The sequence below is a fragment of the Mercenaria mercenaria genome, chromosome 14 (assembly GCF_021730395.1).
Source record: "Mercenaria mercenaria strain notata chromosome 14, MADL_Memer_1, whole genome shotgun sequence".
NCBI lineage: Eukaryota > Metazoa > Mollusca > Bivalvia > Venerida > Veneridae > Mercenaria > Mercenaria mercenaria.
In genome coordinates, this window is record NC_069374.1 from 2112590 (window position 1) to 2137023 (window position 24434).

The 24434-nt window shown below is 36.5% G+C and overlaps 1 protein-coding gene across 1 annotated transcript in view; it reads left to right on the plus strand.

Annotated features, from left to right (window-relative positions):
* The window catches only part of LOC123528313 (putative mediator of RNA polymerase II transcription subunit 26), a 58442-nt gene that overhangs the window by 26457 nt on the left and 7551 nt on the right, over window positions 1-24434 (plus strand). Inside the window, exons 12-17 of the mRNA XM_045308047.2 lie at window positions 536-758; window positions 2526-2701; window positions 5649-5917; window positions 6268-6380; window positions 17971-18157; window positions 19693-19870. Of these exons, the coding sequence (XP_045163982.2) occupies window positions 536-758; window positions 2526-2701; window positions 5649-5917; window positions 6268-6380; window positions 17971-18157; window positions 19693-19870 (1146 nt within the window). The remainder of the gene's footprint in view (window positions 1-535; window positions 759-2525; window positions 2702-5648; window positions 5918-6267; window positions 6381-17970; window positions 18158-19692; window positions 19871-24434) is intronic.

Genomic DNA, 24434 nt, shown 5'->3' on the forward strand with positions numbered 1-24434 from the left:
ACCACCATAATAGTTCATAATAAACAGAATTGAAACCTTGAAGTTTCATTTTGTAGGAAATAAAATCTGTGAAAAGATCCTTCACAGAATACAACCTAGCAAAACAATAGCAGACTTAGTTTGACTGAGTATGTTCATTAGAGCTAATGGAAAGTGCAACACCTCTCACGCCCCCTAGCACCGGCTTAAGTGGAATTCTATTACATAGATATTGTCAATGAATGGACTCCATGATCGCAAATGACCAGAATTCATTTAGTAGGGAAGCATCTTTGCCCTAACAACCACTTTGTCGAGAATTTATGTCCTTTGTCATCTTTTAGTTTGTTCACATTCATAATGTCATAGTATATTTGTCAACATAGGCATCTGCTTGGATATAGGTACTTCGTTACTTAAGGGCATACTTCATTTTAAAAGTTATGACATAATGTTTAAAAAGTGACTGTATGGATTAAGACAACAATGAAATCTATGAATTTAGTTACACACAAATAGTTACAATTTACAGTTTATATGAATTTATAAAATGCAGACAAGTGAAAGCACTGAGGCAGTAGTTGAACAGAAAACACCAATTGAGACCAATGCTTATGGGATAGGACATTCCGAGACAGAAAGTAGTAATGTTGAGAATAAACCACCCACAGATGTCCCACATCCTCCTAACAGTATCCTTGGAGAGAGAGCACAGCACACTCGGACAATAGCACAAGGTGTACAACTACCCTTTGTGGCTTACAAGGCAAGAGGACCAGGTGAAAAAGTTATTTTAGTTTAGTTCTCTTACAGAATGAATGAATGTAAGGCAGGCATTTGGGGGGAAAAGGCTGTTTTAATGTATGTATCAGTAACAGGAACTTTTCATTCTGCATGGAATGGTGTATTGTCTTTCATATAATGCTGCTTAAACGTGCAGTGATTGAATAGGTTGTTATGTTTAAAATATTGTTGCCATTTTCCATACATTAAATCAGAATTTCACCAGAAACTGAGAAAAAGAAGGGAAACTGAATCCAGTTTGTTTTATTTCAGTATGTACAGTCATTTACTGGGGAAAAAAATGTCCCAAAAAAGAAAATATAAATCCTGCATTTTAAGTGGTCACCAGTTTTAAGGAGCCATTTCTCTTAACTAGGCTTAACACATGTTGGCCTGTACAAATCTTTCAGCTGGGAAGTTGTTAATTCAAATTTTATTTCAGTTCTTTTTTAGCTCACCTGTCACAAAGTGACAAGAGGTGAGCTTTTGTGATTGCGCAGCGTCCGTCGTCCTTCCGTCCGTAATTTAACTTTTGCTTGTGACTCTAGAGGTCACATTTTTCATGGGGTCTTTATGAAAATCGGTCAGAATGTTCATCTTGATGATATCTAGGTCAAGTTTGAAACTGGGTCACTTGCTGTCAAAAACTAGGTCAGTAGGTCTAAAAATAGAAAAACCTTGTGACCTCTCTAGAGGCCATATATTTCACAAGATCTTCATGAAAATTGGTCAGAGTGTTCATCTTGATGATATCTAGGTCAAGTTCGAAACTGGGTCACGTGCCCTCAAAAACTAGGTCAGTAGGTCAAATATTAGAAAAACCTTGTGACCTCTCTAAAGGCCATATTTTTCATGGGATCTGTATGAAAATTGGTCTGAATGTTCATCTTGATGATATCTAGGTCAAGTTTGAAACTGGGTCATGTGCGGTCAAAAACTAGGTCAGTAGTAGAAAAACCTTGTGACCTCTCTAGAGGCCATACTTGTAAATGGATCTTCATAAAAAATGGTCAGAATGTTTATCTTGATGATATCTAGTTCAAGTTCGAAAGTGGGTCATGTGTCATCAAAAAGTAGGTCAGTAGGTCAAGTAATGAAAAAACCTTGTGACCTCTCTAGAGGTCATATTTTTCATGGGATCTGTATGAAAGTTGGACTGAATGTTTATCTTGATGATATATAGGTCAGTTATGAAACTGGGTCAACTGCGATCAAAAACTAGGTCAGTAGGTCTTAAAATAGAAAAACTTTGTGACCTCTCTAGAGGCCATACCCTTGAATGGATCTTCATGAAAGTTGGTCAGAATGTTCACCTTGATAATATCTAGGTCAAGTTTGAAACTGGGTCATGTGCCATCAAAAACTAGGTCAGTAGGTCAAATAATAAAAAAACCTTGTGACCTCTCTAGAGGCCATACTTTTCATAGGATCTGTATGAAACTTGGTCTTATGTTCATCTTGATGATATCTAGGTCAAGTTTGAAACTGGGTCAACTGCGGTCCAAAACTAGGTCAGTAGGTCTAAAATTAGAAAAATCGTTTGACCTCTCTAGAGGCCATATTTTTCAGTGGATCTTCATGAAAATTGGTCAGAATTTTTATCTTGATGATATCTAGGTCAGGTTCAAAACTGGGTCACATGAGCTTAAATACTAGGTCACTATGTCAAATAATAGAAAAAAACGACGTCATACTCAAAACTGGGTCATGTGGGAACAGGTGAGCGATTCAGGACCATCATGGTCCTCTTGTTGTTGTTTCAGAATCAGTACATATCCATCTAGATAGATCTGCCAGTTTATTGCAGCAACAACAGCAGCAGCAACAACAACAAAAACATCATCAGCAACAGCAGCAATATCAACAACAACAGTCAATTGTACACAACCAAACTACTCAAAAACAAAATCAGACAACCAGCCAAAGACTAACCAACATGGTACGAGTATTCTTTGCTGCAAACATAGCTCTTGAAGATCACTTAATTTAAGTATAGCAAACAATAAAAAATAATTTTTATGCCCCCTTCAAAGAAGTGGGGGTATACTGGTTTGCACCTGTTTGTCACGTCAGTCAGTCTGCAGAGCAAATGGCTTCCGCCCAATAACTGGAGAACCACTGACACAGGACCTTCAAACTTGATAGTATGATTAGGCCTATCAAGTAAATGACCCCTATAGTTTTTGGGGCCAGTAGGTCAAAGGTCAAGGTCACAAGCCTGAACTTTGAACATAGTGTCCACCAAAATAAGTAGAGAACCACTTGCCCCAGAACCTTCAAACTTGGTAGAATGATTGGACTTACCAAGTTAATGACACCTGCACTTTTTGGGGTTTATAGGTCAAAGGTTAAGGTCACATGGCAGGGGTTTTTTTTCTGGCCGTTTTCATAGACGTTATTGGGCTATATTCCCAATGCCAAAAAGTATGTATTTTCCCCAAAATAATTGCAAAAATTCTCAGTCTACATTCTGAAAAAAAATTCATCAAAATTGCAGAAAAATTGACCAAATTATGGACAATTTTGTAATGGCAGTATGTTAAAGAGGTTGTACAATGTGAAACAAGTGTATGAGAAAGTACTTAAACATATCCTTACTATATGCTATGGGACTAAATATTTCCCACTTTGGAACATTCCCAGTGTTGGGGGTATAGGCTATGTTCCCAAATCAGAAAGAAAAAACCCTGCATTGACGAGAACCAGAAAAAAGGTTTCCACCCAATAACTTAAGAACCACCTGACCCAGAATCTTCAAATTTAGTAGACCAAGAACCTTCAAATTGAGTAAAGTACTGTAGTGCTTAGAAATAAGAAAAAATATCTAAAAATGAAAAACAAAAGAGGGAAGTTTCATGTAGCTTTAGTTTAAGGGATAAAGGTATAAGTATTTCAACTGTTGTACATACAGGACTTGCTGGAACATACATGTCTGTCTTGTTTTGAAATTTATAACTTGAACAAATCAAAGCCTTGAAATGTCTGATGGTTGCAGGTTTTTGGTAGATTTATTTTCTGTTTAAATGCCAGTCTATGAATATACATGACTGAGAAACAAATACAAATTTAATGTGCCTTATATCTAAGATGAACTCTGCCTGAGCAAGCTTGTGATGTAACCATGGGCTGGAATACCTTATCATTCATAGATCTTATATAACCTAAATGGTCAGTGTGAGTGGATACAGGTTGAATAAGAACTGCTTGTTCATTGATAATTCATCCGCATTTTTAGCTCGACTATTCGAAGAATAAGTAGAGCTATCCTACTCACCACGGTGTCGGTGTCGGCGTCGGCGTCACACCTTGGGTTAAGTTTTTCGTACCAGTCCACATTTATACAAAGTCTTTTGAGATAAAGCTTTGAAACTTTCAACACTTGTTTACCATCATCATGGCCAGTTATAGGCAAGAGCACATAACTCCATCAAGGATTTTGGCTGAATTATGGCCCCTTTTGACTTAGAAATCATGGTTAAGTTTTTCGTACCAGTTCATATTTTGACAAAGTCTTTTGAGATAAAGCTTTGAAACTTTCAACACTTGTTTACCATCACCATGTCCAGTTATAGGCAAGAGCACATAACTCCATCAAGGATTTTGGCTGAATTATGGCCCTTTTTGACTTAGAAATCTGGGTTAATATTACGTACCAGTTCATATTTTGACAAAGTCTTTTGAGATAAAGCTTTGAAACTTTCAACTCCTGTTTACCATCACCATGTCCAGTTATAGGCAAGAGTACATAACTCTATCAAGGATTTTGGCTGAATTATGGCCCCTTTTGACTTAGAAATCTTGGTTAAGTTTTTCGTACCAGTTCATATTTTTTGTAAAGTGTTTGACATATGGCTTTGAAACTTTTATCACTTGTTTAGTATAATAGTCTCTATCTGTAGGAAAGAGAACATAACTCTGTCATCTATTTTGGCTGAATTATGGCCCTTTTGGACTTTGAAATTGGTTCTGTTTTCATACAAGTCCATGTTTTGTCAAAATTATTTGACATATGGCTTTTAAACTTTGAACACTTGTTTATCATTATGATTTCCATCTGTAGGCAAGAGTACATAACTATTTTGACTGAATTATGGCCCTTTTTGCACTTTGAAATTGGCTCATATATTGCCATTTAGTGCAAGACTTATCGAAATCAAAGTAATACAGGAACATTGTTTGTCTAATCTATTTATTTCTTTTGTCTGAATATCCGTGGAAATATTTTGACCCCATTCTTCAATCAATTCTTCGAATAGTCAAGCGCGCTGTCATCAGACAGCTCTTGTTCATGAATGGGACTATTTTGTGTAGCACATTAACATCCTTTGGATGTGATACGGAATAAAATAAAGATGCGATGATTGACAGAAATACACTTTAACTTTGGTAGCGGGATAAACCCGCAACCAAAAATCACATACAGTCAAACCTGTGTTAAAGACCACTTCTGAACAGAGACCACCTGGCTTTAAAGACCACGTTTTTATGCCATTTTAACATTTACAGTGTATTTTTACCTGAAACCACCTCCCAATAAAAACCACCTCCCAATAAACACCACATTTTGGCTCTCCCAAGGGTGGTCTTTATAGACAGGTTTGACTGTATTTCGTTAATACGATCAACATTTTGGGTGGAAGTGTTCACAGAATTTGATGTCTACTGCCATTCTAGAAATGCATACTCAATCACTTTACACAAGGTATGTTTTGGTAGACAACAACCCTGAGATACTTGAAAGAAATTCTATTGTGACTCATTGTCACAATACAGATTGAGGATTTATTGAGTAGAGACAGTACTGTTGAAAACTTTAAAGCAGTTTTAATTGAGAATACTCAATCTAGTTGTAAATGTTAATCCAACTTGTAAAACTGTACTTGCAGTTGGCAGATGAAAGGACTAACTCTAGACCACAGTTTGCTGGATATAGACCACATATGCCTCATCTTCAAGTCAGGTCTGTCACTCCTATGAGACCAGCAAACCTTGACCCAAGACCTGCCATTACACAGGCCAGACCCACCACAACAAACCTTCGGTTAAACAGACCAAGTGCTGGCATTGTTCAAGGATCTCGTTTAGTAAGACCTCAACAGCCACAAACATCTAGACATTTCCAAACCGTGCAGAGTCCAGTTGTTCAGCCATTAAAGTTGGTATTTCGTGTTTTGACTTTGTGTAATATTATCTTAAAGTAAAACTCTGTACATTCTGATTAAAATAGTAAATGCAGTAACAATGTGTGATCTATTATTTTAAAATGACTTGCATGAAAGTAAGAGTACTTTCATTACTGTAGTAATATATCTTAAATGCAGAAATATAGAAGAAAGAAATGCTGATATAAGTATGTTTTACATGCAGTTACAGCAACAACCAATCGTTAGTGGATATATTTTTTGAACGCTGTTTTTTTTTAAAGGTCACTTTATTTGTACCAAGCATTTTAAGTTAAAATTTCATACATTTAAATGTTCATGTTTTGATATACTTATATTGTAGACATACGATTGGATCTAGTAGACTGCCAGTGTTACAGTCACCAAGAGCTCCCATTGCACAGTTTCAGAAACTGCCACAAGAACCGTTGCCAAGCAGAATGTCTGGCGTATATGGTACTAATTTACTTGTCAGATCTTGGTTAGGAATTTCACGCCAGTTTTAAACAGTATTTAAGTTACGTAATGGTGATCTATCCCTTGTAAAACGGGGGCAGTGTTTCTGAATTCTTTACCAGTACAATTATTTTCCATTTATTAAAAGTAATCGCAAAAATTTTTGGATCACTGGTTTCAGATTTATGATATACAGTCTTCTTTCATGAATCACTGACATTTTCCTCATGCAGGGATCAGAAACTAGTTGTCTTCAAGTTGATAGCCATATACTTCCATGATTATAATTCATTTTTTCAAATTTTCCATTTTATTTGATAGCATATTTTGCCAATTAATAAATTCCCAGGTCAGAGTGAATAAATATTTAGATTATCGGCAGCATTTTGGAAATAGATAGGACAGGTTGGTGCTTCTTATATTTTGTTTTTCTTATTTTTGAAATAAGGGCATCCTGATTGAAAATTGAAAAATTAGATAAAAGAAGTAAGAAGTACTTGTATTGATATTAGTGTACACTTTTGTTGCTTTTAGTTGCCTACATACTTGTAACTTGTGTAAGTTACAAAAAGTTAGTCTTGACATTAATGTTAAATTCTACTTTTAATGTGATATTATGAATCTTTTTTTCTGATCCTTGATGGCACGAGTCTTGATTGGTTGAGTATATACAAAATGTATGAAAAAAATTGTTTGTCCATTTAGGGTATATGTAAGTTAAGTCCTGCGTACTTTCAATTCTGTGAAACAAAACATCTTCCCTGTTGCTTATGGAAGGGGATATCCGCCATTTCACACATTATTGTAATTGGTATTTCAATATGCCAATTCCTTTCCAATGCTGGCAATTCATTTCCCATGTCACTTTTTAATAGTGCATTATCCATATTTGTATGTAAATTGTGATATTGTAATGATAACACGACCTTTAATGTTGCAACCATTGAAAACTTATAACTTTTTTATAATTCAGTCATAAGAATTAATATGTAGATATTTTAATAATGAATTTCAAATGCAAACATTTTAATTTAAATTGAGCTGATTATTTTATAATTGCAAAATTCAATTTCATGTTACATTTTTGTTGTTTTCAAAACATTGTTTATATTTAGATACATCAACAGTACTTTAAAAAACAGAGGCATAGATAGGATCTTATCTATGTGTCATAAAAACGAACATCATTCGCACAATGAAATGTTGATTATCAAACATATAATCGTCCTCATAATAATGACTGCAACAAAATAAGATTGTTCTCATAATAATTTTGATGTTATAAAACGAAGCAGAGAACCAGTCCTCATTATTACGACAGAGTTTGCCGTATAATAATTAACTACTCCCTCTCAGGTGCAACGTCCATTTTCACCTCGTGAAAAACACAGCGACGAAATGTTCAAGCTTGCGAAATATGACAATTTTGACCATATCTGAAAGGGTTTAGACCTGGCTCAAACCCCTGTGACCATGATATATACAGTTATCATACATGGTCTTGTAGGCATACGTCCTAGCTAAAGACTGAGACCCTGTTCGGGTACCTAGGATAGCCCTAGGGGTCACAAGGTAGTGTTCAAACTTAGAAAGTCTGCCTATTTTGACCACGTCGGAAAGAATTTCAATAAAGTTCGACCCTGTATCACCAAAACATATCCCTTACAGAAGAAAAAGGCCTGCTGCGTACTCTTGCTGTGTACATACAGCGTATATGATGCGTACATGATGTGTACTGAAATCAAGGGCTTTAAATAGTACGCAGGATATACACCGCACATACACCGATAGTACGTTTGTAGTACACTTTTGACATGCAAATGAGCTCTGCCGCGTACTACTTGCTGCGTACATGCTGTGGACTACATAGTACACAGGATGTACGCTGGAGGAATTTAGTATGCGGGAAATAGTACGCAGCATATACGCAGCACATACACTTTTCACATGCAAATGAGCCTGCGGTGTACTACCCCTGCGGCGTACATGCTGTGTACTCCTGCGGCATACATGCTGTGTACTCCTGCGGCGTACATGCTGTGTACTCCTGGCCCGAGTCCTGCGGCGTACATGCTGTGTACTCCTGCTGCATACATGCTGTGCACTCTTGTGGCAAAACTTCTGTGATAATGTAAATTCCTTACCCCACCAACATTCGTATGCAAATGCTGATCATTTGGACAGAAAAAAAACAGAAAAAAGATAAGTGACATGCATCATTAAGTATTTACCCTTACCAAAATAATGTAGATTGATGTTATCAAATAAATCAGTATGCTTTTCTTCATCCACTTTTCAATGAAATAAATAAATTTTTGTAGCATGTAATTTGGTAAACATTTGAAGGAAATGGCGTAACTGCATCAACGGGAAACAACTTTAATGCAACTAAATATAAGTGTTATGATTTATTATAGACGATGTGTGCGTAGTAAGTATTTATTTTTATTAAAATCCATCTGAGAACATTATCTAGGACTGGCATTATATAAGCATTTATACACTTTTTACGTCCGTAAAAAGTAGCACACCAAAAAATTTTGGATTGATTTTTTCCAATGGGGCGAGCGCAGTTAGCCAAAAACGTTCTGAAAATATACGAGCCGCAAATCCGATGAACAACTTTTTTATTTGGTGAGGCCTTAATGAGTTAACATAATGAGCATTAAAACCTTTATAAAACATAATAGAATGGTGTTTTGCTTAAGGTTATTCAAATAACAGTGAGAGCTATTAATTCTTCTCATTCGGGCACTGTTGAAGCATTATCTTGGTAATTATTTCATGTATTACAAAATGTAATGCAATGAAGTTCAAATAAGGCTTTTCAATTATCCAAGTTAGAAAGCTCCAGGATTAATTCAAAATGAAAAAGAATATATTTTTACACTGCATGCAAGGTGCAGCTCAGAAATCACTAAGATGTAAGCTTCACAAATGAACATTTTAAATAGTTTGGCAAATTTTCAAAGTTCAGAATACCGGCAATCTGAACTATTCTATTAAGATATTAAGATAAAAGTTACTCGGAAATCAAGTTCTTGCTTCCAAAAAAAAAAAAAAAATGTACAAATCCTTCCTGCATGAAGTGTACTTCAGACTTTTACCTAAAATAATTCAAAGTATAAACACCAAAAGAAAATGAACAAGTCCCTCCCGCGTATATGAAGTTTACTTCAGACTTTAATTTATAAAAAAAAACAAAGTATAAATGCCAAAAGAAATTGTACAAGTCTTTCCCGCATATATGAAGTGTACTGCACAAATTTCAAAGTATCTGCTGTGTACATGATGCAGTGTACTATTTTCTTGTACAAGTCCCTCCTGCGTACATGCAGTGTACTCCTTAAATTTTCAGAGTATGTGCTGCGTACTTGAAGTGTACTAGTGACCTCCTGCGTACATGCTGTGTACTCGTCGAAATAGTACGCGGCATGTACGCGGCATGCGGTGTATGTAAAATGTACTCCTCTGGCGTACTACTGTGTTCGAGGCATATACACAGCAAATACGCAGCATGTGCGCCACAGAGGCTTGCTTCTGTAAGGGATACCCTTTTCATATATTGATGTGTAGTTATGGATCCTGGCTATCGATTGACACCATGTTCGTGTACATTGGATAGCCCTAGGGGTCGGGGCGGGTCCTATAAGAACACTATTTGGTCTTCTAACTACGTCGTATTCGACCATGTCTAAAAGGTTATCGACCGGGTTCGAGTCCCTTGGCCAAAGAGAGAGAGAGAGAGAGAGAGAGAGAGAGAGAGATATATATATATATATATTATACATGGCCATATAGGTATGAGTCCTAGCTATCGAGTGAGACCAAGTTTGAGAACTGACATACCCATAAGGGTCAAGGCAGGCCATTTAAGGTCACCGGGAAGTGTTCAAATTAAGGAAATATGTCAATTTTGACCATGTCTAAAAGGCTTTAAACTCGGTTCGAACCCGTATGACCATGCCCCTATATCATATGTATCATACATGGTTGTGTAGGTCTGTAGGGTCGAATAAGGACACCGGTTTGTCTTCCAGCTTCGTATTTTGACCATGACTAAGAGATTTTCGACCGGATTCGAGCCTTTATGCCAAAGAAATATACATATACCCTTACAGAAGCAAGCCTCTGTGGCGTACATGCTGCGTATTTGCTGTGTATATGCCGCGAACACAGTAGTACGCCAGAGGAGTACATTTTACATACACCGCATGCCGCGTACATGCCGCGTACTATTTCGACGAGTACACAGCATGTACACAGGAGGTCACTAGTACACTTCAAGTACGCAGCACAGACTCTAAAAATTTAAGGAGTACACTGCATGTACGCAGGAGGGACTTGTACAAGAAAATAGTACACTGCATGTACACTGCAGATACTTTGAAATTTGTGCAGTACACTTCATATACGCGGGAAAGACTTGTACAATTTCTTTTGGCATTTATACATAGTTTTTTTTTATAAGTTAAAGTCTGAATTAAACTTCATATATGCGGGAGGGACTTGTTCATTTTCTTTTCGTGTTTATACTTTGAACTTTTTTAGGTAAAAGTCTGAAGTACACTTCATGCAGGAAGGATTTGTACATTTTTTTTTTTTTTTTTTGGAAGCAAGAACTTGATTTCCGAGTAACTTTTATCTTAATAGCATAGAATAGTTCAGATTACCGGTATTCTGAACTTTGAAAATTTGACAAACTATGTGCAATGTTCATTTGTGAAGCTTACATCTTAGTGATTTCTGAGCTGCACCTTGCATGCAGTGTAAAAATATATTCTTTTTCATTTTGAATTAATCCTGGAGCTTTCTAACTTGGATAATTGAAAAGCCTTATTTGAACTTCATTGCATTACATTTTGTAATACATGAAATAATTACCAAGATAATGCCTCAACAGCGCAGCTCTCACTGTTATTTGAATACTCTTAAGCAAAACACCATTCTATCATGTTTTATAAAGGCTTTAATGCTCATTATGTTAACTCATTAAGGCCTCACCAAATTAAAAAGTTGTTCATCGGATTTGCCGCTCGTATATTTTCAGAACGTTTTTGGCTAATTGCGCTCGCCCCATTGGAAAAAATCAATCCAAATTTTTTGGTGCACTACTTTTTACAGACGTAAAAGTGTATAAATGCTTATATAATTCCAGTCCTAAGATTGTTCTCAGATGGATTTTAATCAAAATAAATACATACTACGCACACAACGTCTATAATAAATCATAACACTTATATTTAGTTGCATTAAAGTTGTTTCCCCTTGATGCAGTTACGCCATTTTCTTCAAATGTTTACCAAATTACATGCTACAAAAATTTATTTATTTCATTGAAAAGTGGATGAAGAAAAGCATACTAATTTATTTGATACCATCAATCTACATTATTTTGATAAGGGTAAATACTTATTGATGCATGTCACTTATCTTTTTTCTGTTTTTTTCTGTCCAAATGATCAGCATTTGCATACGAAAGTTGGTGGGGTAAGGAATTTACATTATCACAGCAGTTTCGCCACAAGAGTACACAGCATGTATGCAGCAGGAGTACACAGCATGTACGCCGCAGGACTCGGGCCAGGAGTACACAGCATGTACACTGCAGGAGTACACAGCATGTACGCCGCAGGAGTACACGGCATGTACGCCGCAGGGGTAGTACACCGCAGGCTCATTTGCATGTGAAAAGTGTATGTGCCGCGTATATGCTGCGTACTATTTCTCGCATACTAAATTCCTCCAGCGTACATCCTGTGTACTATGTAGTCCACAGCATGTACGCAGCAAGTAGTACGCGGCAGAGCTCATTTGCATGTCAAAAGTGTACTACAAACGTACTATCGGTGTATGTGCGGTGTATATCCTGCGTACTATTTAAAGCCCTTGATTTCAGTACACATCATGTACGCATCATATACGCTGTATGTACACAGCAAGAGTACGCAGCAGGCCTTTTTCTTCTGTAAGTTTGTTTGTTTGATTTGGGTTTAACGCCGTTTTTTGAACAGTATTTCAGTCATGTAACGGCGGGCAGTTAACCTAACCAGTGTTCCTGGATTCTGTACCAGTACAAACCTGTTCTCCGCAAGTAACTGCCAACTTCCCCACATGAATTATCAGAGGTGGAGGACTAATGATTTCAGACACAATGTCGTTTATCAAATAGTCACGGAGAACATACGCCCCGCCCGAGGATCGAACTCGCGACCCCGCGGTCCGTAAACCAACGCTCTTACCTACTGAGCTAAGCGGGCGGGTCTCTTCTGTAAGGGTATCCTACATGGTTGTATAGGTGCAATTCCTGGCTATCGATTGAAACCCTGTTTTAGTACCTAGGATAGCCCTAGAGGTCAGGACATGTCATATATTGCTACAAGATATGCCCCCAACACAGAAAATACGGCTTTTTACCATGTCTGGAAGGCTTTGGACCCAGTCGAATCCCCTATACCATACATGGATGTTGGCAGATATCTAAGCTTTACATTCAAACTACTTACAAGTCCATTTGATGCCATCAGGGCTCAGGACAGGTCTTAGAATGTGACTAAACTTGTTTTATGCGATAGGATGGTGGCCAAGACTAACAGGAGAGCCGTGCGAATTGCTCAAATTGTGTCACTGGACTGCCTTAACTGTTTTGAAAAGTTCATATTTGGCCTGCTTCCTGTACCTCCTGGCTTGCCCTTTGCAACAAAGTATAATTTATTAAAATCGGACATAAGGTTATGAAGATATGAATCTCCGACAAGGTCCATCCCTTTAAGTTTTTATTTGCAGTTATTAACGCAAAATAAATATATTATATAAGCATGTTTTCCTTATTTTACGGCTAATATTTTACAAGCCAAAAATGCCAAAGCTCAGCAAATGTTCCCGACGGCGTGTCCGTCGGGGGAAAAATGATTTTCATATTCGTTTAAATGATAGTTCCAACCGTACTTGATAAAAGAAATTTCAGTTTGATATCTTGTTCCCAGCGCTTTTTATAATAAAATGAAATTGATGAAATTTTCGAAAAAATGCGACAAAAATTACCGTTACACGGTCCCTATATCAAGTCTACAGATTGTACAGACTGACAAAACTTACCTGAATATATTTATTTTCATAGAAATAATAGATATAAACCAAACCGTGTTACTTTAGTTGTTGAAACATATTTTTTGAGATAAATAAGGTATATTAACCGGTTTCTTTCTACGTTTGGACCTGACACCCAGGCGACCCTTAGGATCGGGTTTGAACCTTGTGCTATAACTATATGAAATAGTTATTGGAAATTATTAGGCTACAGATACAGGTAACTTTTATTATGATATCTTTAGTACTTTTGCCGTAATATTTGATTGAAAATGACCATTTAAAAAAAAAATGATTTCAGGCCCGGGGCCTGAACCCCTCTAGAGACTGGTCTGATCCAACCAGGGGGTTCTGAATATCTTTTATTGTGTAGTATTTAATAATAGCTAGGCTAAAAATGTCAAACCCTACGAGAAAAATACAGGTTTTGACACTTTAATTTCGATTTCAGAAATTCGATATCAGAAACATATCCGACACCCGGACCCTAGGGGTGAGAGGAAAAATGTTCGAATCTGACCGTAATTTTTTGCATATCGACTCCGTAACCCCTGCGAGATTTTGCCTGGGTGTGTCCATCATTTAAAGCCCTTTAGAGAAAAATATATGATTTTATTTGGTAGTCTAAAAGCTGAAAAATGAGATGGTGAATAGTGAAAATCTAAAAAAAAGTGCATTATTCTGGGAACTTGGAAATTCGACTTCCTCATTTTTTGCGGCTGATTTTTTAAGTCAGGGTTAGGGGTCGGGTCAAGGCTAACCGTTTGGTAGATCTACTTGGGGACTAACCAAAGTCCGTCGGAAAATCCCGACCGGGTTCACTTTCTAAGTCGAAAAAATCACACAAAAAAAAAACAACATCAACTTTGACCCGTTTGAGCTTTGACTGTTTCTTTGGTTACTACTATATACTTTGATACCGAGGTCATCATTTAAACCTAAGCATTATCTTTGAATGGAACGGTTGCAAGTGGACTTACTTTCCTAGTATGAAATATTATCGACACCGGTCCGGGGAGCGTTTATTATTTTTTTTTACTGTTTTACCAGTTATTCCCCTTTACTTAAAAGGGCCCATTTTAGCGCAAAGAAACGAATTTTGCTTGACAACATACAATTGAAATGACTCAAATGTAATTCATATGACCAAATCAAAATAAAATTGAAAACAGGAATAAGAAGTTTATCAATGCCATTTCAAGCATACTTAAAATGACAAAGTTAGCAAAATAACTTCTTAATAATAATTAAAATAATTGCATATAAAGTACTTTAAATTAATTTTGACTCAACGGTTTTCATATTGATGGCATAGTTAGCAAATTGAATACTTAATTATTATTAAAATATTTGCATATGAATTCTTATGACTGAATTATAAGAATCATTTTAATTTTCATGGGTTTCAACATTAAAAGTAGTGTTATAATCAAAATATCACAATTTACATATAAATAGGGATAATGCACTTCTAAACAGAAACATGGGAAATGAATTGGCATATTGAAATATCAACAACTATAATGTGTTAAGTGGCGGATATCCCCTTCCATAGTTGCTGTGTATCCTTTTAACATTATTAGTACATAGTTGCGTTGTTTTCTTGGAGACTGAGATATGTGTTTTAACTGTTGTAATGGAGGCTATAGTTTTAGTCATTGTCACTGAATATAGAAAAATGGTTTTGTCTCAACAGCTTTAGTTAAGAATGAGATAAAGAGACTGAACCTGGTAAATAGGTAGATTTCATAGAGAGTAATGTTCTGTTTGCATTTTGGATAGCTTGGTTCAAGGTTATTGTTGCTAAATATAGAAAAATGGTGTTTTACTAATAATTTAGTTAGGAATTAGAAATTTAGACCAAACTTTGTATAGGTAGCTTTATGTGTCTAGCCAACCAATACATATACATATAGGTAGTTTTAATGGAGTCTAAAATCCAGTTGCACTTTGGGTAGTTTTGGTCCAGATTTAGGAGTGTTAATAAAATAGAAAATGTTTTGTTTTAATATTTGTTACAAATGAGATATAAAACTACCCTAAAATTGGTACTTATGGAAGTTCATGTTTGGATCAAGGTCATTGTTACACATGTACATGAAATATGAAATGTTTTTCCTCAGTAACATCTATTAAACAGATATAAGATTACCGGTACTCTTAGAAAAAAAACATGTAAGAAATTCTAGCTAAATAACTTTGGTACCAAACAAACATCCATTTTGGAAATATAAGTCCTTTTTGTAAGCAGAAATGCTTTTTTTGAGTGAAACCTATATCCCATTTCGCCAGAGGTATTGAGTTCATTGAATTTGCTTGTTTATTTTTAATAACCCTTACAGAAGAAAAAGGCCTGCTGCGTACTCTTGCTGTATACATACAGCGTATATGATGCGTACATGATGTGTACTGAAATCAAGGGCTTTAAATAGTACGCAGGATATACACCGCACATACACCGATAGTACGTTTGTAGTACACTTTTGACATGCAAATGAGCTCTGCCGCGTACTACTTGCTGCGTACATGCTGTGGACTACATAGTACACAGGATGTACGCTGGAGGAATTTAGTATGCGGAAAATAGTACGCAGCATGTACGCGGCACATACACTTTTCACATGCAAATGAGCCTGCGGTGTACTACCCCTGCGGCGTACATGCTGTGTACTCCTGTGGCGTACATGCTGTGTACTCCTGCGGCGTACATGCTGTGTACTCCTGGCCCGAGTCCTGCGGCGTACATGCTGTGTACTCCTGCTGCATACATGCTGTGTACACTTGTGGCGAAACTGCTGTGATAATGTAAATTCCTTACCCCACCAACTTTTGTATGCAAATGCTGATCATTTGGACAGAAAAAAACAGAAAAAAGATCAGTGACATGCATCAATAAGTATTTACCCTTAACAAAATAATGTAGATTGATGTTATCAAATAAATTAGTATGCTTTTCTTCATCCACTTTTCAATGAAATAAATAAATTTTTGTAGCATGTAATTTGGTAAACATTTGAAGAAAATGGCGTAACTGCATCAAGGGGAAACAACTTTAATGCAACTAAATATAAGTGTTATGATTTATTATAGACGATGTGTGCGTAGTATGTATTTATTTTGATTAAAATCCATCTGAGAACAATCTAGGACTGGAATTATATAAGCATTTATACACTTTTTCGTCCGTAAAAAGTAGCGCACCAAAAAATTTTGGATTGATTTTTTCCAATGGGGCGAGCGCAATTAGCCAAAAACATGCTGAAAATATATGAGCGGCAAATCCGATGAACAACTTTTTAATCTGGTGAGGCCTTAATGAGTTAACATAATGAGCATTAAAGCCTTTATAAAACATGATAGAATGGTGTTTTGCTTAAGAGTATTCAAATAACAGTGAGAGCTATTAATTCTTCTCATTCGGGCGCTGTTGAGGCATTATCTTGGTAATTATTTCATGTATTACAAAATGTAATGCAACAAAGTTCAAATAAGGCTTTTCAATTATCCAAGTTAGAAAGCTCCAGGATTAATTCAAAATGAAAAAGAATATATTTTTACACTGCATGCAAGGTGCAGCTCAGAAATCACTAAGATGTAAGCTTCACAAATGAACATTGCAAATAGTAAATGGCAAATTTTCATTGTTCAGAATACCGGTAATCTGAACTATTCTATGCTATTAAGATAAAAGTTACTCGGAAATCAAGTTCTTGCTTCCAAAAAAAAAAAAAAAATGTACAAATCCTTCCTGCATGAAGTGTACTTCAGACTTTTACCTAAAAAAATTCAAAGTATAAACACCAAAAGAAAATGAACAAGTCCCTCCCACATATATGAAGTTTACTTCAGACTTTAACTTATAAAAAAAAGAACTGAGTATAAATGCCAAAAGAAATTGTACAAGTCTTTCCCGCGTATATGAAGTGTACTGCACAAATTTCAAAGTATCTGCGGTGTACATGCAGTGTACTATTTTCTTGTACAAGTCCCTCCTGCGTACATGCAGTGTACTCCTTAAATTTTCAGAGTCTGTGCTGCGTACTTGAAGTGTACTAGTGACCTCCTGCGTACATGCTGTGTACTCGTCAAAATAGTACGCGGCATGTACGCGGCATGCGGTGTATGTAAAATGTACTCCTCTGGCGTACTACTGTGTTCGCGGCATATACACAGCAAATACGCAGCATGTACGCCACAGAGGCTTGCTTCTGCAAGGGAAGACATTTTCATGGGGAACTTTAACTGTTACATCAGATTCTGTCAGATGTTGTTAAACTCTCTTTATATCATTACAAATTATCAAACATCTTTAATTTACATGATTTTATGAAAGTGTAACAGTATCCTGATATCAAATATTGGATATGCCAAATGTTTGAAGTATTATTTTTGACCAGTAAAAAGTTTTTTTGAGAGGGTTTTTAGACAGGGGCAGGCCAGGATATGAATCTTAACAATTAGTTTTTTGTTGCCTAATTGAACCAAAAACTTTATATTACAGGGAACAACCAGACTCCAAAACTTACTGACTCTACGAGGGTAGCCAGTTCTCCTCTACAGTTATCAACTCCACCAGTAAGATACAAGTCTCCACATGTATCTCAGCCATCTCCACTTCAGTTACCCTCACAGTACCAGCATGTACTTCAGCAAAAGATCAGACCTGAAAATTGTTCCCCATCTTACAGGTATATTATTTTTAAATTGTATTACTTAAGAATTTGCTTACTGATAAGTCTGCAATATGCTGATACACTATTATGTTTTAGTTTTGGAATTGTAAACTGCTGCATTAAGCATTACACTACTTTAAAGAGATTTAAAGCTCATCTTGGCAAAAAGTACTGATGTCTTTGATGTCTTTCAGCTGTTGTCCACTATATATTAAAAGAACATCTATTAAAAATTGGCCCTGCCAGGGGTCATTTGTTTATATAAGGAAAGCTCTGAAAAAAAAAATGTCTTGTCTAAAAGCTACATGACCAAGATCTTAATGCCACGGGTCATTTGTTTATAGAAGAAAAACTTTGAAAAGCTTTTTTTAATGCATTTTATGTGGTCCTTAATCATATTTGTTCAGATAGTGTCCCTGGGGTCAAAATAGGCCCTGTCCTGGGGTTCACTTGTTTTACATAGACTTATAATGGATAAACTTTAAAAATACCCATCTTAAACCATAATGCCATGAGCTTAGATATTTGGCATCCAGCTTTGTGTAGTTTCAGATTGTATGTTTTTATGCCCCCAAAGGTGTGCATATTAAAGTTGCACTGTCCGTCCGTCCATCCGTTCGTGAGTCTGTCTGTCCAGTAAATTCTTGTCCAGACTGTTACTCTTCCATCTATTAAGGGATTTTAAAATAACTTGGCATAACTGTTTACCATATTGAAAAGACGTGTCATGCGCAAGACCCAGACCCCTAGCGCTGATGTCAAAGTCACAATTAGAGGTCAAAGGTTAACATGGCCTGTTTTGTGTCCGGTCCATAACTCTGCCATCCATGAATGGATTTTGAAAGAACTTAGTTTAAATGTTTACCATAATAAGACCACATGTCATGTGCAAGACCAAGACCCCTAGCTCCAAGATCAAGGTCACACTTACAAGTCAAAGGTTAAAAGAGTATGTTTCGTGTCCAGTCCATAACCCAGCCATTCATAAAGGGATTTTGAAATTACTTGGAAGAAATGTTCCTCATAATGAGACGACCTGTCATGAGCAAGACCCAGACACGTAGCTCCAAGTTCAAGGTCACACTTAGAGGTCAAAGGTTAACATGGTCTGTTTCTTGTCTGGTCCATAACTCTGCCATTGATGAAAGGTTTTTGAAATTTACTTGGCATAAATGTTCCCTATAATGAGATGAGATGTCATGTGCAAGATCCAGCCCCCTAGCTCCAAGGTCAATGTCACACTTAGAAGTCAAAGGTGTTTCTTGTCAGGTCTATAACTCTGCCATTTATCAAGGGATTTGAAAATAATTTGACACAAATGTTAACCATATTGAGAAGATGTGTCACATTTATGAATGAGGCATCTTAGGTCAAGGTCACAAAATGATATGTGATTTTTTTGCGCATACAACTGTGGCATTCTTGGGCCTACTTCGGGGGCATTTGTCACCAATAGTGACGGCTCTTCTTTTGTAAATTATTAAAAACTAACTGTTGCAGGGATAGAATTCTAATGTATTGTATATGTGGTGTTTTGAACTCTGTTAAAGCTCTACTGGTACAGGACTGCAGTTCAAGTCACCACAGAAGAGTCCGGTTGAACAGAGACATGTGTCCCCCAAGGGAGAGGGAGAGAGACAGGTCCAGACGAAACCTAGTCCTCTAGTTAAACATGTGGAAAGAAGTGCACCCACTAGCACTAGTTCTCATACACCTGAGCAGACTCAGGTACTTCACTACTAGAAAATATCTGTCCCAAACTTAACTTAATTTTACATAAGGAAACCGCATCAGACCTATCTTTTTTCCAAAAAAAACCCTCAAAAAATACTGATAGAGAAATTGTAGTATTATTTAGTTTGAATTATGTATTATTAGCTCACCTGTCACATAGTGACAAGGTGAGCTTTTGTGATCACCCTTCGTCCGTCGTCAGTCCGTCCGTCCGTGCCTGCGTGCGTCCGTCAACAATTTCTTGTCTGCACGATAGTGGTTTCATTTATGATTTTATTTTTACCAAACTTGCACACAACTTGTATCACCATAAGATCACGGTTCCTTTCTTGAACTGGCCAGATCCCATTATGGGTTCCAGAGTTATGGCCCCTGAAAGGGCCAAAATTAGCTATTTTGACCTTGTCTGCACAATAGCAGCTTTATTTATGACTTGATTTTTACCAAACTGGCACACAACTTGTATCACCATAAGATCTTGGTTCCTTTCTTGAACTGGCCAGATTCCATTATGGGTTCTAGAGTTATGGCCCCTGAAAAGGCCAGAATTAGCTACTTTGACCTTGTCTGCACAATAGCAGCTTCATTTATGATTTTATTTTAACCAAACTTGCGCACAACTTGTATCACCATAAGATCTTGGTTTCTTTCTTGAACTGGCGAGATTCCATTATGGGTTCCAGAGTGATGGCCCCTGAAAGGGCCAGAATTAGCTATTTTGACCTTGTCTGCACAATAGCAGCTTCATTTATGATTTGAATTTAATCAAACTTGCACAAAACTTGTGTCACCATAAGATCTCGGTTCCTTTCTTGAACTGGCCAGATCACATAATGGGTTCCAGAGTTATGGCCCCTGAAAGGGCTAAAATTAGCTATTTTGACCTTGTCTGCACAATAGCAGCTTCATTTATGATTTGATTTTAACCAAACTTGCACACAACTTGTATCACCACAAGATCTTGCTTCCATTCTTCAACTGGCCAGATTCCATCATTGGTTCTAGAGTTATGGCCCCTTAAAGGTCCAAAATTGGCTATTTTGGCATTCGCAGCCGTATAGAGACTTCATTTATGGTTTTATTTGATACAAACTTCTAAAATATCTTCAGCAACAATAAATCCTGGATTCCATGACAAATAAGATCCAATTGTAGGTTCCAGAGTTATTTTATATCTGATTACCTCCCCTGATTGTAATCAAAATGGATTTATATCAGTAAGTACTTATAGGACTTATTTGAAATTTCATTATTGTTATTATTGAGGCAACCAGGGTAGATAACTGTGAACTGATTTTATGTCAAATTACCTCCCTTTATTTCAAATTAAAATGGGTATATCTCCATAACTAATGAAGATACTGATCTGAAATTTCATTTATGTCAACAGATTTATTTAGCAGATCCTTCTTTTGTTCACTTACAATATATTTTTTTTTTTAATTACTTCCCTTTTACGTTACTATAAATAGCTTATTTTTAGTAACTTTTTTATTATTGACCGTAGGGAAAAACCGAGACCACTTTTCTGTGGTACAACATGGATGGTACCTCCACTTTTTAGGTGTATTTTGACATATCTGTACCTTGTAAGAATTTTTTTTTTCTTTTTGGTTACATTTTTCGCTTTGTTGTTCCTGTCCTTTGGACTTGGATATTTTTTCTGAGGACCTTCTTGTCCTCAAGTGCAATGATAACAGGTGAGCGATATAGGACCATCATGGCCCTCTTGTTTTTATTGTTCTTTATTGATTAGTAGAAGTTAGCATTTTATTTGCCAGTCTTGAATGCCTGTCTTGAGATGTTTGTGGATGAGGAAAAGTTATGGAAAAGTTTATAAATTTTCTTTCTGCTACTGCTTTTTAGCTCACCTGTCACAAAGTAACAAGGTGAACTTTTGTGATCGCGCAGCGTCCGTCGTCCGTGCGTGCGTCCGTGCGTAAACTTTTGCTTGTGACCTCTCTAGAGGACACATTTTTCATGGGATCTTTATGAAAATTGGTCAGAATGTTTACCTTGATGATATCTAGGTCAAGTTCGAAACTGGGTCACATGCGGTCAAAAACTAGGTCAGTATTCTAAAAATAGAAAAACCTTGTGACCTCTCTAGAGGCTATATTTTTTATAAGATCTTCATGAAAATTGGTCAGAATGTTCACCTTGATGATATCTAAATCAAGTTTGAAACTGGGTTGCGTGCCGTCAAAAACTAGGTCAGTAAGTCAAATAATAGAAAAACGTTGTGACCTCTCTAGAGGCCATATTTTTCATGGGATCTGTATGAAAGTTGGTCTGAATGTTTATCTTGATGATATCTAGGTCAAGTTTGAAACTGGGTCACGTGCAGTCAAAAACTAGGTCAGTAGGTCTAAAATTAGAAAAACCTTGTGACCTCTCTAGAGGCCATATTTTTCAATGGATCTTCATGAAAATTAGGCAGAGTGTTTATCTTGATGATATCTAAGTCAAGTTCGAAACTGGGTCACGTGCGGTCAAAAACTAGGTCAGTAGGTCTAAAAATAGAAAACCTTCTGACCTATCTAGAGGCCATATTTTTCATGAGATCTTCATGAAAATTGGTCAGAATGTTCACCTTGATGATATCTAGGTCAAGTTTGAAACTGGGTCACGTGCCTTCAAAAACTAGGTCAGTAGGTCAAATAATAGAAAAACCTTGTGACCTCTCTAGAGGCCATATTTTTCATGGGATCTGTATGAAAGTTGGTCTGAATGTTTATCTTGATGATATCTAGTTCAAGTTTGAAACTGGGTCAGGTGTGGTCAAAAACTAGGTCAGTAGGTCTAAAATTAGAAAAACCTTGTGACCTCTCTAGAGGCCATACTTGTGAATGGATTTTCATAAAAATCAGTCAGAATGTTAACCTTGATGATATCTAGGTCAAGTTCGAAATTGGGTCACGTGCTCTTAATAACTAGGTCAGGTCAAATAATAAAAAAAACCTTTGTGACCTCTCTAGAAGCGATATTTTTCATGGGATCTGTATGAAAGTTAGTGTGAATGTTTATGTTGATGATATCTAGCTAAAGTTGGAAACTGGGTCAGCTGCGGTCAAAAACTAGGTCAGTAGTTCTAAAAATAGAAAAACGTTGTGAACTGTCTAGAGGCCATACTTTTGAATGGATCTTCCTGAAATTTGGTCAGAATGTTCACCTTGATGATATCTAGGTAGAGTTCGAAACTGGGTCATGTGCAGTCAATTACTAGGTCAGTAGGTGAAATAATAAAAAAAAACTTGTGACCTCTCTAGAGGCCATATTTTTCATGGATCTGTAATGAAAGTTGGTCTGAATGTTCATCTTGATGATATCTAGGTCAAGTCTGAAACTGGGTCAACTGCAATCAAAAACTAGGTCAGTACGTCTAAAAATAGAAAAACCATGTGACCTCTCTAGAGGCCATACTTTTGAATGAATCTTCATGAAAATTGGTCAGAGTGTTCACCTTGATGATATCTAGGTCAAGTTCGAAACTGGGTCACGTGCCATCAATGACTAGGTCAGTAGGTGAAATAATAAAAAACCTTGTGACCGCTCTTGGGGCCATATTTTTCAATGGATCTTCATGAAAATTGGTCAGAATTTTTATCTTGATGATCTCTAGGTCAGGTTCAAAACTGGGTCACATGAGCTCAAAAACTAGGTCACTATGTCAAATAATAGAAAAAACGATGTCATACTCAGTTCAAAACTGGGTCATGTTGGGACAGGTGAGCGATTCAGGACCATCATGGTCCTCTTGTCATGTGGATGAATTCAGTCTTTTGAAGTTGCTTTGATCCTTGTGCTTCAATCTTGATATCTGATTCTATCAAAGAAAACAGCAAACAGTTTTTAGCTTGACTATACGAAGTATATGGAGAGCTATCCTTCTCGCTGGGCGTCAGCGTCTTTGTGCATCCCCACCTTGGTTAAAGTTTTTTTTACACTTTCTCTTTTTTCTCCTTATCTCTGTAATTACTTGATGGATTTGCTTCAAACTTAATCTAGTTATTCCTCATCATCACCCACATCATATGGCACAAGGGCCATAACTCTGATGCCAATATTTTATGAATTATCCCACCTTTTTACTTAGAATTTCAGGTTAAAATTTTGATACACTTTCACTCTATCTCAGTTATTCCTAAATGGAATTTATTCAGACTGAAAGTAGTTGTTCCATCTTATCATCCACATCGTATGGAACAAGGTGCATAACATTATCACCAATTTTTCATGAACTATGCCCCCTTTTACTTAGAATTTAAGGTTAATTTTGATGCATTTTCACTCTATCTAAGTTATTACGAAATGCATTAGATTCAAACTTGAAGTAGTTGTTCCACATCATCACCCACATCATATGACACAAGGTGCATAACTCTTTCAACAGTATTTTATGAATTATGCCACCAGTATTTGCTTAGAATTATACTTACATAAAATTTTTATACACTTTATCTTTACCTCTTATTACTTATCCTACTTATTTGACACAGACTCAAGCTGTTGTGCAATATCTACATCCACCATTGGAATTTAAACACTCCAGTGATAG